This window comes from Dinoponera quadriceps, unplaced genomic scaffold (genome assembly GCF_001313825.1).
Source record: "Dinoponera quadriceps isolate SergipeBrazil2010 unplaced genomic scaffold, ASM131382v1 scaffold2600, whole genome shotgun sequence".
Lineage (NCBI taxonomy): Eukaryota > Metazoa > Arthropoda > Insecta > Hymenoptera > Formicidae > Dinoponera > Dinoponera quadriceps.
The window spans coordinates 238,037-253,478 of record NW_014556795.1 but is presented as its reverse complement, the minus strand read 5'-3'; the positions used below and the strand labels follow the sequence as shown (position 1 = coordinate 253,478).

The 15,442-nt window shown below is 44.5% G+C and overlaps 1 protein-coding gene across 3 annotated transcripts in view; it reads right to left on the bottom strand.

Annotated features, from left to right (window-relative positions):
• Positions 1-15,202, bottom strand: part of LOC106748260 (proto-oncogene tyrosine-protein kinase ROS) — a 32,598-nt gene extending 17,396 nt beyond the window's left edge. For all 3 annotated transcript variants that reach the window (XM_014626610.1, XM_014626611.1, XM_014626612.1), the window contains exons 1-3: positions 14,096-15,202; positions 5,424-5,483; positions 147-206 (exon numbers count right to left, since the gene is read on the bottom strand). In XM_014626610.1, the coding sequence (XP_014482096.1) occupies positions 147-206; positions 5,424-5,483; positions 14,096-14,245 (270 nt within the window). In that variant the 5' untranslated portion in view covers positions 14,246-15,202. The remainder of the gene's footprint in view (positions 1-146; positions 207-5,423; positions 5,484-14,095) is intronic.
• Positions 15,203-15,442: the final 240 nt, after the last annotated feature.

The following is a 15,442-nucleotide window of genomic DNA, read 5'->3' as shown; positions in this document are numbered from 1 at the left end:
ACCGGAGCAATATTACGCGTTTATCTTTTAGAATTAGGAAAATATTATGTAAATGACGACGCGGAAAAACCGCGTTACGAACGTCAGTTTTACGTAAGTCTACGGCCGATAAACCTCGTAAAAATAAAAATGGCAATGATACTAACGCAAACAGCTTGGCAGCTTGTGTCGAGCGCCTGTTGCCACGCTTCGCAGCCTTTTGTGCACTGAAACAGTAAGTACAAAAGATGAAAGAAAAAGCAGTAATAATCATATTAAAATTTCGTATAATTTTATAATGAGAGAGCGAATATATAATCGTTTCGCAAATTAAACTCCGAATCTCATGGTCGATTTAAATAAGATACTCATACGAGTTAGTTCTATGTTTATATTATATAATTCAACAAGCCTACATTCGCGGGATTTAAATCCCTTTTAAAATATCGCCCCATGTTAATTTACGAGAAAGAAATTGTAAATTTTTTAGATTAGTTTCCCTGTGTGTGTGTGTGTGTGTGTTTTGTTACTTTAAATAATTAAAATTTATTGCAGATTCATATAAAATGATGTCGCTCCATGTGTTCCGCACAAATGCTGCGCGCAAATGTGTACCCGGATTCGCGAAAAATGACCTGTCCGATGCATCCTTCCGTCGAAGGCCGTCGGACATTTCACAATTCGCTAAAATACAATTCAGGAAGTGGGCGAACAATAGGTCACGTTATCTGGAACGACGTGACATAACTCGATGTACCGCCGCGAGAGAGACGAGGCGAGGTGAGACGAGCCGAGGCTTGGCGAGGCGAGACGAGACGGGGCGAAGCAAAACTGTAATTTTTCGTGGTCGCGTCTGGTCGACGTGCGTGGCACGTGCCTCAAGTAACGCCCACGTTCATAAGACGCCCGTTGCATGTCGGGCATGGATTTGCGAACAGAAGTTTAACGCATTAACTTTCCACGCGAGAGGATGTGGGCATTTGTCGTCGACAACACGCCGGCCGTAGTCGAGGACGCCTTTTTCTCCCCACGGTGCAGCTTCCATTACGCCGCTCTGCACATCTTTGTTTACTCTGCCGCGATTTCTTCTCACCTCGCACATTTTTCTCTAAGATGGTGTACCTGCGCCCGTATTGTACCATAAGTTGGTTTGATATATTCAGATGCAAAAATCTGCCTGCAATAATACGGAAAAGAAGAATTAGAAGACGAGAGCGAATGGCTATTGATCGCGCAACCCGATTGCTCAACTCGCTCGGTGATTTATTTTTGTAAATTTGCGAGGTTCCTTTCGCGGGAGAGTGGTTAAACTTAAAAAGAAAAACATCAGGGGAAGAAGTAGATTCAGATGCAACTAGAAGTATAAATATACGGCAATGTCTCGGCTCGAGTGTCTCGAGTGCAGGCTTTGACGAGTCTCTAAACAGTCGAAACATTCCTCCCGTCGCAGCCCTTTTCAAGCACTCCAACTTGTGCGGCTAAGAAACACATTATCATTCTCGTCTCCTTTTAATATTTTACATCTAATGTTTCTCGATATAGATTTTACGTTTCCTTGTAAGGAAGAAAATGAAAAGCCTCTTCAACTTTATATCCAACCTCGCTGTCGCACTTTCATCGATCTTAATTGTAAATAAGAGTGACTGTTTCGCAGTAATGCATAGTGGAAGGTCTATTTTAACGTCCGGAGCGATACGAGAAGTGCTATTTAGCAATTGATGGGCTGGTCGACACTCCGCTTAGTTCGAGAGGCGCCATGTATAAATAATAGCGCGTCACTCGGTATATTACGGAATAATAATCAAATCGCATCGCGCGATCGTTCAACGTTTCCTTGAACTACCGCAATTCACCGACATTACCGATAATAGCTACTGCTGAATCGCGGATTCGTTCATTCCGGATATTCCGAAGAGCCAATTTTAATCGTTTAAGAGACTAATAAGTGCACTGTGGAAAAAGAACGATGACGACTTGTCTTCGCTGATACTTCTCGATACATCGTAGCTCTTCACATCTCTTACATACTAAAAAAATTTGTGTTAAATTTAACATATTTCACACACGTTCCAAACGGTCCGTATAAATGTTTGTGTTAATTTAATACAAAGTGAATTAGTGTTGAAAAGTAACACAAATATTATGTAAAAAATTACCAAAAACTTAATATCCATAATATGTTAATAAAATTTCAAGCGTTCACGATTTCACTCGACAAAGCAGCAATCATCTAAACTGATCTACTAAACGTCCTCTATTTTTCTCGTTAAAAGATGAAAGATCATATTTAAAAAGAAAATAACAAACTTGTTGCGAGCACAAGCTCTGATCGATCTTTCGAGACGCGTCGTCACTCACAATAACGCTGTACGCAGTAAGCTGCGTACAGCGGTGTACGAGGGTATCGCATAGGTCAACTCGTCTGAAAAGTCTGTAAAACGAAAGGGATCTTCAGTAGCAGATAAACATTATTAATAATCATTCCACGTTGGAGCTACACGACGGTCTCAGAATGATCGATTCGATTGTCGCGTTGTACTTCAAATCGTGCACGATAATTAGCGTGACTAACTTTTTCTTTATTAAACAGTGAGAAAAGTGCGTTACCGATGATAATGTTTGTGATTTTATTTTTCTGCTTTTGACACGCATCTTTTGTTATTTATGATACATCATTATTATTAGCCTTTCGCGAGAAGGATGCACCGGGCAAATCCTGTGGTTTAATTTGCTTTAACGAGCATCTGGGTTCTCTAATTCGTTGCGCCTCGTCAAACATGACTTTTTAAATGGCCCAGCCATCCAACGAGGTTGACAAAACTATTACACAATGGAAAATGGCTAAGCCAAGACACACGCACACACACACACACTCTCTCTCTTTTTCTCTTTTTCTCTCTCTCTCTCTCTCTCTTTCTTTCGCCTTCTCTCTCTTTCTCTCTATCTTTCTCTCTGTCTCTGCGCAGCGGTCGCTAATTTCTCACTTCCTCATTAAATCCCTCAGCGTGTATTATGTCCCCAACTAGGCCCTCGCTCTACAAGCGGCTCCCCGTGGATCGTAGATCTTCATCCTACCGCAAATGAGCGTCTATCTGTCCTCTCCTCATTTTACTTTAACCTCGTTTATCGCTTTCAGCCCGTTCTTTCTGTACGACAGGAAAAAAGATGTAATGAATGACGGTGCGGCTTGAATTGCCCTTTAATGTTTTTACGACATACTACTAATTTGCGCGCGATCAGCTTTCTTATAAATGTTCCAAAATATAACAAAATCAACGAAATTTAGGTTAAAAGGGATTTGATTTCGTGACATATGTTTAGGTTCTCGTAATTTTTGTTTCACATCGACGATGGAAATTTAGGAAGTAAAGTAGCTTCCGGCGCGTAGCTGCTGGCGCGTGGAGACATTTGTATGGATACCTCGCTGTTGGTGGCCCTCCACTTTACCTCGTTGACAAATACACTTGACCGTCTGGGATTTTACCAAGATACACGACATACGGAAGCAAATGTTTATCGTTTGCAAGTCGTCCAAGTTTGTTTCCCGCGTTTCTCTCACGCTTCAAATAAGAAATGATAGACTTGTTGCAGCAAAAGCGTATTCTAGAATTTCTATGTTTCGTTGGGTTTCACGTATTAATATATTTAGCCATTTCTTTTAAATTCGACAATTGCAATTTGCTTCTTTCGATAAAATCGAAACGAAATGTTGCCTTTTCTTTTTCCTTGTCGAAAGCGTCGAGAGATTTCGCGATCTTTTACACGCAATTATTGTGCCCCGGAAATATAACCTCGAAGCAGAGCGTGCTTGTAGTGTTTAGTCTGTATCAGTACACATATTTTGGTTTGTTTTTATTAACCATAATCAAAAAGTAATTTTTATCTCTTAGTTCGAGCAGCCAGTGTATCTTACTAATTACGGTGGCTCCGAAAAGATCGGAAGTCATTATTTCCGGAAGTGAGCAGAGGATGCGAGGCTACATTAATTTTCGAGAGCGCACCAAAAAATAAGAGGGCCTCGAACAAAAGAAATTCCAACGTTATTAATTCGACGTTATCGAGCTGTGAAATTACCGGAAGAAATGCAAAGTCGATCCGCCGGTGTTCGTGGAATGCACCGACGTCGAACGCTATGACAAACACGCTATGACGACGCACTCGACTTATCGGCAATAAATAACTCTACTGACTTTGCGGGAGAATTTCCCGAGATCGGTTCATGCACGAAGTCGTCTATTTCTATAGCGTCAACGCGAGTGTTTCACCTGTATTTTTGAATGAGAGGTATGAGAAGCAGTTGGAGGTCACACGCAAGCCGTGTACCACGTGAACCTGTCTCTTTTTTCCCGTACAAAGGAATGCAAAAGTTAGAAGTGGGTCGCGCACCGAGGCACGTAAATACCCAGCTAGAATCGCGAAGCGTCTTCCTCCACCTACGTCGCCTCCCGTCCGTTACTCGTACGCGTTACTGCCGACTTACGAACCGTGAAACGAGCCAAAAGAGGAAATCGTTTAAGCGCAATTCTCGCGGTAATTCGCTTTCCAGGTCCCGTTGATGATTTATTATGCCATCTACTCGCTCGCGCGTTTTCTAACATTTTGAACTCCTTCTTTCTCCGTCGGCCGAAACTTCCCCGTGGCGTTAAAAACGACGACGTTAGGAAAAACACAAGCACGGTGCCGGACGGTGGCCGCACTTTCCGTACTTTTCCTCGCACGTGCGGAACGGAAATCCGAACGGACTTCCGGAGAGAAACAGAGAGACGGCGCGGAGAAACGGACGAAGCGCGCGAGAGAGTGAATCCGGAGTCGCACGGCAATTTGGTGACATCCGCCATCGGCCGCACTTGTACGCGATCCAATTTAAAGGCACGAAGCCGTACGAGAGAGAGAGAGAGAGAGAGAGAAACAGAGACGCGCCATTCTTTCATTCGTACGCGCGCAATACGCTCCGCGTATACGTGCGTTCGTCCCATTCATCGGCCGCGCGCGTTGTTTTTATTTGCCGTTTACCGTCTCCGCCGCGAGTTAGGAGCGACTGGGCCCCCTGGGACACCAGCGGAAGTACTTTCATTGTAACGAGGGACCGTCGTCCCTTCATTTTCGTCTCCGACGTCCGCGCGCCGGTCATCCGCGCGTATCGCGTTGTCCCGCCGGGACCTACCAATCATAGCCGGCAACTCGGAGGTAGCTATCGAATCGGAGCGTTGGGTTATGCCGGTAAGCTCAACTCTTAAATCGCCTTTCGAGAAGCTCGGCTGATGATTACCCTGTCGGCCGTACACGCAAATCGTAGGGCGACACGTGTGACACGACAGAGTGACAAGATATAATCCGCCGATGGCTGCACGGATTTGCAGTATAGTGGCGGTGAACAAAGCTTAAAAGGGAATCGTTCACACCTTCGACAGGATATAACGCGACGATTCGAAGCTTCTTCTTACCTGATCGATCTTGCACCTCACCCCACATCCTACCTCCGAGCTCGCGTCGTCCGTTCGATTCTGCAATCAGAAAAATATACTTCGTATTAAAATACAGAGGGGTAAAGGAGGTAAGATGGGGCGATTAGCTAATTTGTCTAAGTTAACAACGAGTCGGCTTGCAATTCATCAGAGGTTCTTAGTGATAATAAATTATTTCTCATTTCTCATATCGCGGTATTCTTTTTCTTTTAATCGAGTAAATAAATATATATAATGATCATGAAATGAGATGATGTGTTGCCCTCCTTTCCTCTATAGATATTTCCTCCGATACTCGTTTGAGCGTTTGAATGTTCAAGTATGATAAAAATTGCCCCGAGAGGGACACGTTAAAACGGCTGAAACGCTTGAAATTGGCTGGCAACGTACCTAGAGGACGTCGATGAAACGCGTAATAAAAAGAGAGACGTTGAGCGCGTCAACGATGGCGCGATCATGTTACGCGCAGGGACGGCGGAAAATAAATTGAATCGCTTGCCGTCTTTAAAAGACGTTAAACTGCTGCATCCGGTTCAATTGACACCCCCGTGTATCTGGTGCGTCGCGCCAGAATGAATCGCCGAATATAATCGTCCCCCGGGTGTTGTAACGTTCAATATTACAGATAAACGTGCGCTCGTTACAGCGGCTGCACCTGTACGTTACGGACTTCCGGGACACAGGTGTACACGTCCGGCTCTCGATGGAAACGAGAGTGATTGGTAAAGGCCCGGCCGTGCAGAGATATACAAGGCGGAGGGAACGTGTTGCGGACGTGAATATCGTTGCCAGGGGTGTGAAGTCAACCATAGACGTTGCTTAGCTCCATGGGAATTTTGGAAGTCGATTCGCGGTTTCACCGTCGTCTAATTACCATAACGCGTTTCATTGCAATGCCGCTTCACCTGCCGTGCGGAATGCAAATCGACTCTATTCGCTGTGAGAACCGTCGCGTCCCATCGACCGATCGCCGATAGAAATTGAAAATCAATCATGTTTCTACCCTGTTCTACTTTCACCTGTACGTTTTCAAAGCATCTTTTGGCGTGTCGGCATTTTTTTCGTCGATGTTAATGATTGATGAATCTTGAATAGCAATCGAGTATTCTTTCTCTAAGGCCCTTAGCTGACTTATCGGTTTAAGACAATGTGCCTTAAGTCTTTAAGCACTTTAAGTCTTTAAGTCTTTAAGTGACTGTCTTAAATTGAAACACAATTTTGTTTGAGACTGATAACAAACTGTACAATAAGAAGAGGAAAGAAAATAATAATGTAGACAAAAATTGAGGGTACTGTCTTAAAAGTCAGCCATTCTGTTAAGGCTCTAATTCTGTTACTTTAGAAATGAATACCCAGATTTTCACCTGCTCCTCGTGTAATTAGAAAGATAATTCATCGTTGCACAAGCAGGATATGACGCGGATTATAAGCGGCGATTTTTATTTTAAGTTGAAACAAATATCTTGGTATGGGCAAGACGTATGTCTTGCCAAACGTTCCAAGAGTCTGTATCCGCCACGAACAGTGCGGTATTTTACGACGGTGCGTTTAACTTGAAATTTCTGTAATTAGATAATACGCGTACGGCTACGAATTACCTTGCGCTACGAACGAAAATATCCGCGGAAACGACAACAGCCCGGAATATGCCACCGTCGTCGTGTATTTTCCTTGCGCGTAGTTGCCAGCAACGGCGGAGTTCTTTGATAAGGAGTAGACGAGAGAGGGAGACAGTACGGTGTTTTCGCGTATTATCTCGCGCCTTGCGTGGATGTACCAATTTTAAAATCTTTTTTTCTCTCCACTCTCATCTTTCGCGTCTTGTGGAAATATCTTGCTCCACGCGATACTCGTTTCGCTTCATATTTAATTAATCGATTTGTTTCTCGAGCGTCGGCGAGCGAGTAACTTTTCGATCGTGATGACACATTATTAGCGTCTCATTGAACCTTCGCTGAGTTCATTTTGTGCGGACACACATCGTATTCGTACTTCACGGTAAAAAGAAATTAGCATCAATTCAAGGCCCACGTATAAGCAAAAATATATGCAAATATATAATCATATGTGAAGATAAAACTTGTTGTTACATGAAGAAATTCTATATAGTTCCACGAGAAATATCATATTCTTGTTATTTAAGAATAATTTGTATGAATTAAGAAGAGAAAATATCGGATAGAAAGAACGATATCTTCAAACTGATACAATTTTTCATTTCAAGATACCGTTCTTTCTATCCAATATCTCTTCCTCTCAAGTCATGAAAATTGAATAACATGAATATACGTTTAGCGAAGCTATATAGTTTATAGTTAGAATTTCTTCATGTAAGAGCAAATTTTATCTACATAGAGGATTATATATTCTTGCTTACATATGAGAATATAAGTTTTGAATTGATATTAATTCCTTTCTGTGTATGGTATATCGTTCTCTCTCTTGTGGGAATTATCTCACTTCGATCATTAACGATTTGGCGGAATGATTCGGCTCCTTGGAGTTTAATCTCTCTTTGAACTCTTAATCAACGTCTCTAAACGATCACTTTGATTGATGCTTCCGTCCTCACTCGAAGATCCGACGACTTTCGTCTCATGTAGAAAAAAGAGAGGGGAAATCGGCAGTTAAAGAGCAACTTTATCCGATCTAAGGTAATTGCTTGATGCATAGATGCCCGTCCTTCCGCACGTCCTTCCGTCACGCTCGGCGGCGCCGGCCAACTGTTGCTTTTTCCCGCCAAACCAACGTAATCTCGAAGACGGAAATAATAGCGGGTGTCGCGAAAAAATCGACCACACGGAAATATTCGTTTGTTATTCGCTGGTTCGTTTCATCATGGATATCCCAGCGAGGAAGAAACGTCCGAAGGATGCACTCGTATTTTGACAATTATATATACATGTAAATCCTTCGCTCGTTCTCTCCTTTTTTCCGTCGCCAATTTTAAGACCGATAAATGCATCGCTGCACGATCTTTCACTTTATTTCACCACATTATTGCAAACTAGCGCTGTCAATTTCAACCGGGTCTTTCGGCAATCGAGTGCTAATTTCAGACGTTATAAATTATCGATTTTTCTCACGACAGCAGATAAAAATGACGTCTGAAACTAGCTGTATACTCAGTTACCGAAAGACTCGGGCATCCGGGTAGTCGAAATTGACAGCACCGGTGCGAAACGTGCAAGACTGAAGGAGCGACGACGAGAGCGCGCGCAGAACCTGATATTCGTCAAAATACGCGGCAAAATAATACTGCATGGACGCTGTTATTTCGCGCGCGCACTCGCGGCACTCGTTGTTTCAAGTTTAAGGAAAAGGGTATCGGGTTTTTTTCTGCGGTCTCTCCAACGTGCACGGTCGCACGGTGTTGGGTGTATACCGGCTGGTGTTCACTCGGCTGGAACAGCGGGCTGAGATCGAAATTTCAGCGATCGAATCGTACCGGGCAGGGACGATGGATATTAAAGGCTCCCGGCGATTCTCAAGTACGAGAACGATCTTCGAGTGAGAAAAGACGTGAAAGGATACACGGGAAGGTATCTTTCATATCGGTGTATGTAAAGTTTCGGAAAGAGAATAAACGGTGTATGTATAAAACAGACCGACTGTTCGAGGTGAGAATGAAAATGATCGTTGACCTTAACGTATTTGCCGTATATCGCGGCTATCTTCGTTGCCGCATACGAGAACGCGCGACCCCGAAGACACTCTTGAATAAGATACAACAACGCATCCCCTCCCGCGCGTAGATTTCTGGGAAGAAAAGGGATGACGTTCCGTGTGTTGTGCGAGATAAATCTTCCTCGTTTCATTCCCGGCTGCCAACGCATCCGAGGCTGCAGTTATATATATATATATATATATATATATACATATGCGGGTCCACCCGCATCTATTTCATTAAACTCGGGAGACATTAGTTTTTCTCAGAGAATAAATGTAGAAGGGAACCCTTATAAAATTTGGAGTCAATAAAGCATTACATCTCGAAATGTCGCCGTTGAGAAGACATCAAGACTCCTTGATTCACTTCCTTCATTGCATCGACACATGTGATCGATGTGACTCGGGTAACGACTAATGAATATTTTTTTGTCACGAATATGTTTTTATTACCGCCTGTTTCGCAATCGAGAGCTAAAATCGCGCCAACGCATGCAGTCGTACACACATGTAGATCATATTCCGAGTTGTTCGTTGAATTTTTCAACGCAAACAAATCCTGGGAAACGCGCCGGCTAACCGACTTTCGACTGACGTCATACCAATTAAAGCGAGTACATACGAGTAGTAGACAGTTTCGGCCGGTTAATTGCTTGATGTGGCTGTTTTTAATTCAACTCCAGGCCTCGTCGCGAGAACTTAATTAGTAAAATTGAAAAGGCGTCCCGTCGTACCGATGTCCTATTCTTCCGACTTGAATGTTTCATGGAAATTTTATCACCCGCGGAATTTTCTCCACTCGAAAAATACGTCAAATCACTCGAACAAGTAATATTTGAACAATCGATGTCCTATACTGCATTACAAGTTCTAGATGGAAGTTATAAATTGAATTTGAAAAATCGTATTGTGCGTACACGCGTATCTTGTCAGATTTGCGCTGTGATTAAAGCGAAATTCGCACGATCGACGCGCCGTGAGGCGATTCCCTGCAGCGTCACGTTGTAGGAGGATGTGGTCGACAGGAAGTTCATTGTGTATGGTTACACATATAATGTTGCATACTGGACGATCCTGCAGATTCTACGTAACATCAGAATCCGCGAATTCGCGAATCCGGTATATATATCTCTCGTTCATACTTGATACTTAAAACAACTGGGGAAAACTACTGCGATATTCCTCCGATGTTCAATTAAAGCGATCCTCTCTTCAAGCTTATCCCAAAAATTCGTCCTTACATATGTATCTGCTTTCTATTTACAAGACCATTCTTGTAACGATCAATTAATTATCTCGGCACTGGGTGAACAGAGAACTTTCTATTCTAACCTTCTTTATCCTCTCTTGTATCGACACATTTAGACTCTGTGAAAATGCTCGCTAAATCAACGTAAACGGGATTATATTCGCGATTCGTTCCTAAACGTACTGTTAGACCAGAATTAGATAGAAGTGACTACCATCATCACGTCGAAGGACGATAAATTATTATTACGCAAAGTAAAAGCTATCGTAACGATTCGAGATTAGAGAAGTAGGGCCGGCATTCGAGAGACGAAGAGCTCTGAAAATGTCTAGCTGTTATGCAAGTCTAAGGTCATTCTCTAAGCATCACCCTGAAACGTGATAAGAACTATATTACTGATACTTGTGTGTTTGGTAAATAAGACGGGCCCCGTCTTTCAAATCATTTTTAGCCGACGGTGCAAGATTCCGCTTCGAGAATTGACAATGTTAATGTACTGCTCTAAATTGAGTAATATAATATTTATACAACGACCAAGTGTACTTTTCTTCTCAAAAAGTACGTTTAAAATTAAATGCTTGAACTCATAACGAATAGGAGGTGGTGTAATCCGTGTGAAAAAAAAATGACAAAATGTTGAGTTTACCCATTTTTGACACATAACATGAGAATCTGTGAACTTTAAGACTGCAGAATAAACAAACATATAGTGTTCAAGTTGATTTATACGCGTGATATGATGATAGGACTCGACTCTTCTCGCTTCGATCTTTTTTTCGTTCTATAACACTAATATTTCGAACGTTATACTGTGAATATGACGGAGCGTTTCAGGGTTAAAAGGCACCGTGATTTCGACCTGCTGAATCCGTAAATTATTTCATATTCTTCTCATCGGGATACTAGAAGATATTACTCAATTGGGGCTGTTATCGCGCCGCTCCGAGAAGTTTCCTTCGATCGTTTGAAAGTTGAGGAAGAGGGAGGTGCAGATTAGACAACGAAAGTAAGAAAATGAATTATGCACCGGAGATAAGGGATCGAACAAGTGATTTCTAAAGCATGCCCCTTTTATCTGTCGACGGCGGCGGCGGTGGCAACCGGGATAATTGAAACCGCTCGCGAGGAAGGGTTGCGAGAGTTCGATGACTTATAATATCAGGCAACTGTCATAAAACTAATTGGAGGAAAAATGAATTCTTCCGCCTAACCGCGTGCCGCACGTCCGCGTATTCATTCGCGAAAGAACGGAATATAGCGCCGTGATTCGCCGCAATAGCGTCGGTATTGTCGGGAAGAAGCTTTCCGCATAATAGTGCGAAATTATTTCGAATACTATTCGTTCCACCGCGTGACTTTGTGTCTCGCGGATGGATCGATTTAAAACGAGAAATTTCCTCGACTTTTGGGATTTACTGTACTGCAATGTGCGGTGTAACGCGCGATAAGTGCTGTTAACGGTGATCCAAGTCGGACGAAGGCTGTGCGCGCGAGAAAAATGGCATTTTCGTCCTTCTCTGGAGGAAAGGGATTAGATGGCCCTGTATCCATTACGTGCTCGTCTTTCATCCTCGACGCTATGCTTATGGGCTGCCATGATGCGCCGTCGTGTAGTTAAGTTAATTAATGAATGGTACAGTCGAGATGGAGAGTGGACTTAAATTGATACGTCCTTCGCCGCTCGCACGCAGCCATTTTCGTGCCGCCGCTAGCATTCGACTCGCAGAGGGGATAATAGGTATAGCCGAATCGAGTACCGGTGCTTCGCCTGCGAACAATTTCTGCCAAAATCGATGCCCCCCCCTCCCCCCTCTCCGGCATTGATTCGACATTACGCTGCTTTCTTTGAGATGCGAACGAACCGGAAGATGTCTACACGGAAAAAAGTTCGTCTTAAATCAAGAATAAATATTCTTAACATGTATGAGCGGAGGATATCATAACATTCTTGCTTATATATGAGAATATTCTTGACTTAACCCTCAAATGCATCATGACGTAGTTCTGCATCGTACGATTTTTTAGCTCATATCTCAATAAATAGCAAGCCTGTTTCAAATTCGTTCGAGTTATTTTATTAAAAAAATAAAAAAATCATGCACCCGAAGTTTAAGACTATTTCTCGCGTAGCGCATCGAAAGTTGTCGTACGGGAGGGTTTCGAAATCTTTTCGCAAACAACAATTCGTCCTCTTGTGAAATTTCGCGAAGCGTCGGGCGATATTGGTTCCCGCGCTATTAGGAGGCGAGCGAATCGAAGTAACGGGATCCTAATGATAAGTAATCTAAGCGCGTTTACTCCAAGTACACGCGGAGCGCTTCCGACAGATTAGCAGTTGCGAGAGAAAAATCGCAGTCGCAAGGATGCGCGTACGTGCGCTGCGTAGCGAGAAATGCGCAAGTAGGTCGCCGAAGTGATAAATCGACGCGCCGGCAAATTTCGAGGATCGCGCGTCGCGCAAATCGCGCGCTCTTCAAATATTTCTTATTAATTAGCGCGGCGACGCGCGTTGACAGTACTCGTCTCGAGAGCCGATTGATCAGACGGCGCGGCGAAGCATGGACGATGTTGGGTACTCGCGATAGAGGCGGCGAATTTGTCGGGAAATTTTCTCGAGAAGAAATTCACCGTGCGTGTGTTCTTGAGGAAGAAACTCGCTCGTTGCTGGAATTCATTTTTGCGAAACGCCTGGGGAATCAGTCGTGTTAATTTTTTATGCGATACCCTCTCAGGCCAATGAAAACAAAAGCAGTGTAATCTTTTGTGATCGAAAACAGCGCGTGAAAAATAATTAAGCGTAAGTCGAATTTAACGGTTAAATCGGTTATTTTTATCGTGCGCCTTGAGCGATTAACATGTTACGTTCGACCGAATCAGCATGACCATGCCTTGAGCAATAAACGTGCGTTACACACAACCGTCTTACGACAGTGAGATACTATGAAAGATAGCCATAAATAACACCGATAAGCGAGACGAAGCGCACGATAATGTCCAGAAACGTCGTAATCGGCTCGTAATCGTGTAACACAGCGTTTTATCGGTTACGGGCTACCCATTAGCGACGATCCCGTATGTACAATATAGAGCAAAGTGTAAATAAATAGATCGCCACGTTCGTTAATCGAATCTGTTTGCCGCGCACGACTCGTTTCGGCCATAAACCAAGAAAGCACGAACCATCAGAACGTGCACGCGTTCGCTCTTATCTGCGAAGGTAGATACCCCGCGGTTGGAATACGCAAGTGCCATAACTTAGTGCGATGTTTTTATCTTGCGGCACTCGACGGAAAGAAAAAAAAAAAAAAACGGAGTCAGCGCCAAAGGCAGCCCTTCTCTGTCCCGAAGTAGCTCTCGAAATTGGGCGCGATGAATGAATCTTTCGCAGTTTCTCGTTTTATCCCGATCGAGCGGCGATCCCTAGCAAAAATTGAATCTCGCGCGTGTCTGATAAATCTCTGTCTATAACGTCGCTATTAACTGGTAATAAACACGAATTAACAACAACGTTACATCAATCTTATAATTTCTCGCTCGACGATGTAACTGTTACGTGCGACATATGTTACGCTTATATTCTCGAGCGGGAAATTACAATATTGATTTAATGTCACTGTGTTTTACTGGGGTAACGTTAACTTCTCCTAGTAGCTAGATGAATAAGTTAGCTGATGGTTGAAGAAAAAGAATCGCGAGATGAGGAATCGAGCAACGCGAAGGGGAGGCCTCTTACCTGCGTGAGGTCCAGGTCCGGGCACTTGGAGGCGCACTCCTCCTGGAGGCTGGCCAGAACGACGTTCTCGTCATCTTCCGGCAGGAACGCGATCGCCACCCCCGCCAGCACCAACACCTTCAGCAAGGCGCATAATCCTGTTCGTAACATAATAAGCCGGTACCCCCGTGGTAATTCCCCTGCGCCCGCAGGAATCAGCTTTCGCGCGAACCTCGGCCGGCGAATCGACCCCGAGCGCTAATCATCGCTCCTCGACGTTCCTCTTGACCTTCCGTGAGTGATTCGTGCGCGCTAAACGAGCCGATACTTCCTCATCGCCCTTGGCCGATACTTGAAAACGCAGACGTGGCGTGCTCGGCAGCCGCATCAACAAGTGCATCAACAGAGACGCGGGGCAGATTGGACACTTCCGTTAAATATCCAGAGAAGAGCGGCGGAACCTCCCCGCTCGCGAAATCCCGATGAGTCGTTATTCGTAGTCACGTGACACGTCGTTTAAGTAACGATGCATTCCGGCGAGAAACTGACGCGTGACGCGCGTGCAAAAATGCCGCGCTGAATTCCCCGCGGAAGCGCGCTTTTTCAGGCGCAATTTCGTCAGTGGACGCGCGACTCCGCGCGTTTCGCAACACGAGTCGGCTCAATCTCGCGATTTTCCCTCACAATCCAACGATAAAACTCCCGATAAACGCCCGATAAATAATCACTTTGTTTTTCGCGATGCGGGGGGGGGGGCGCACAGCGACGACGCGCGTACCATCCAGCTGCATAGAAGGCGCAGATACACGTGACCGGTCTTCTTTCCTCGCAGTTTTATTTTCGAACGTCCCAAGCAGCAAGTGATAAGAAACGGAACGAACGACGATAGTCAGTGGCGCGCAAAGTCCACAGCCACGATCGAACGGATTTTGGCGATCGGTCACGGTTCGCTGCGTCGAAATTCCGCTCGCGGAGCCTCGATCCGTCGAGTCACTCGCGATCCCGGATGGATTATTAATCGGACCCGCACTGAAATATGCAATCCCCAGAGTCACAATCCTCGATGTTCCGGGCACATACACACACACACACGGGCGATGCCGAACTGCGCGGCGCGGTCGCTGTTCGTTGCTGGCGAGCATAAGAGCAACTGACTGTATGGCCACTAGAGTCAACCACCCCCACTACCACGAGCACGAGCACCCTTATCTGCTGCACTCCGTTTGGCCAATTCGCCTCGGCGAAAGTACACCGGGAGCACGCCTGGTTGCATGCTTGCAAACGGGCGAGGGTGGAGCGTTTGTGCGGTACCGACCGACTGGTCAATTGGTAGATTGACCCGTTCTTACTATCCCTGCAAACTTTCAT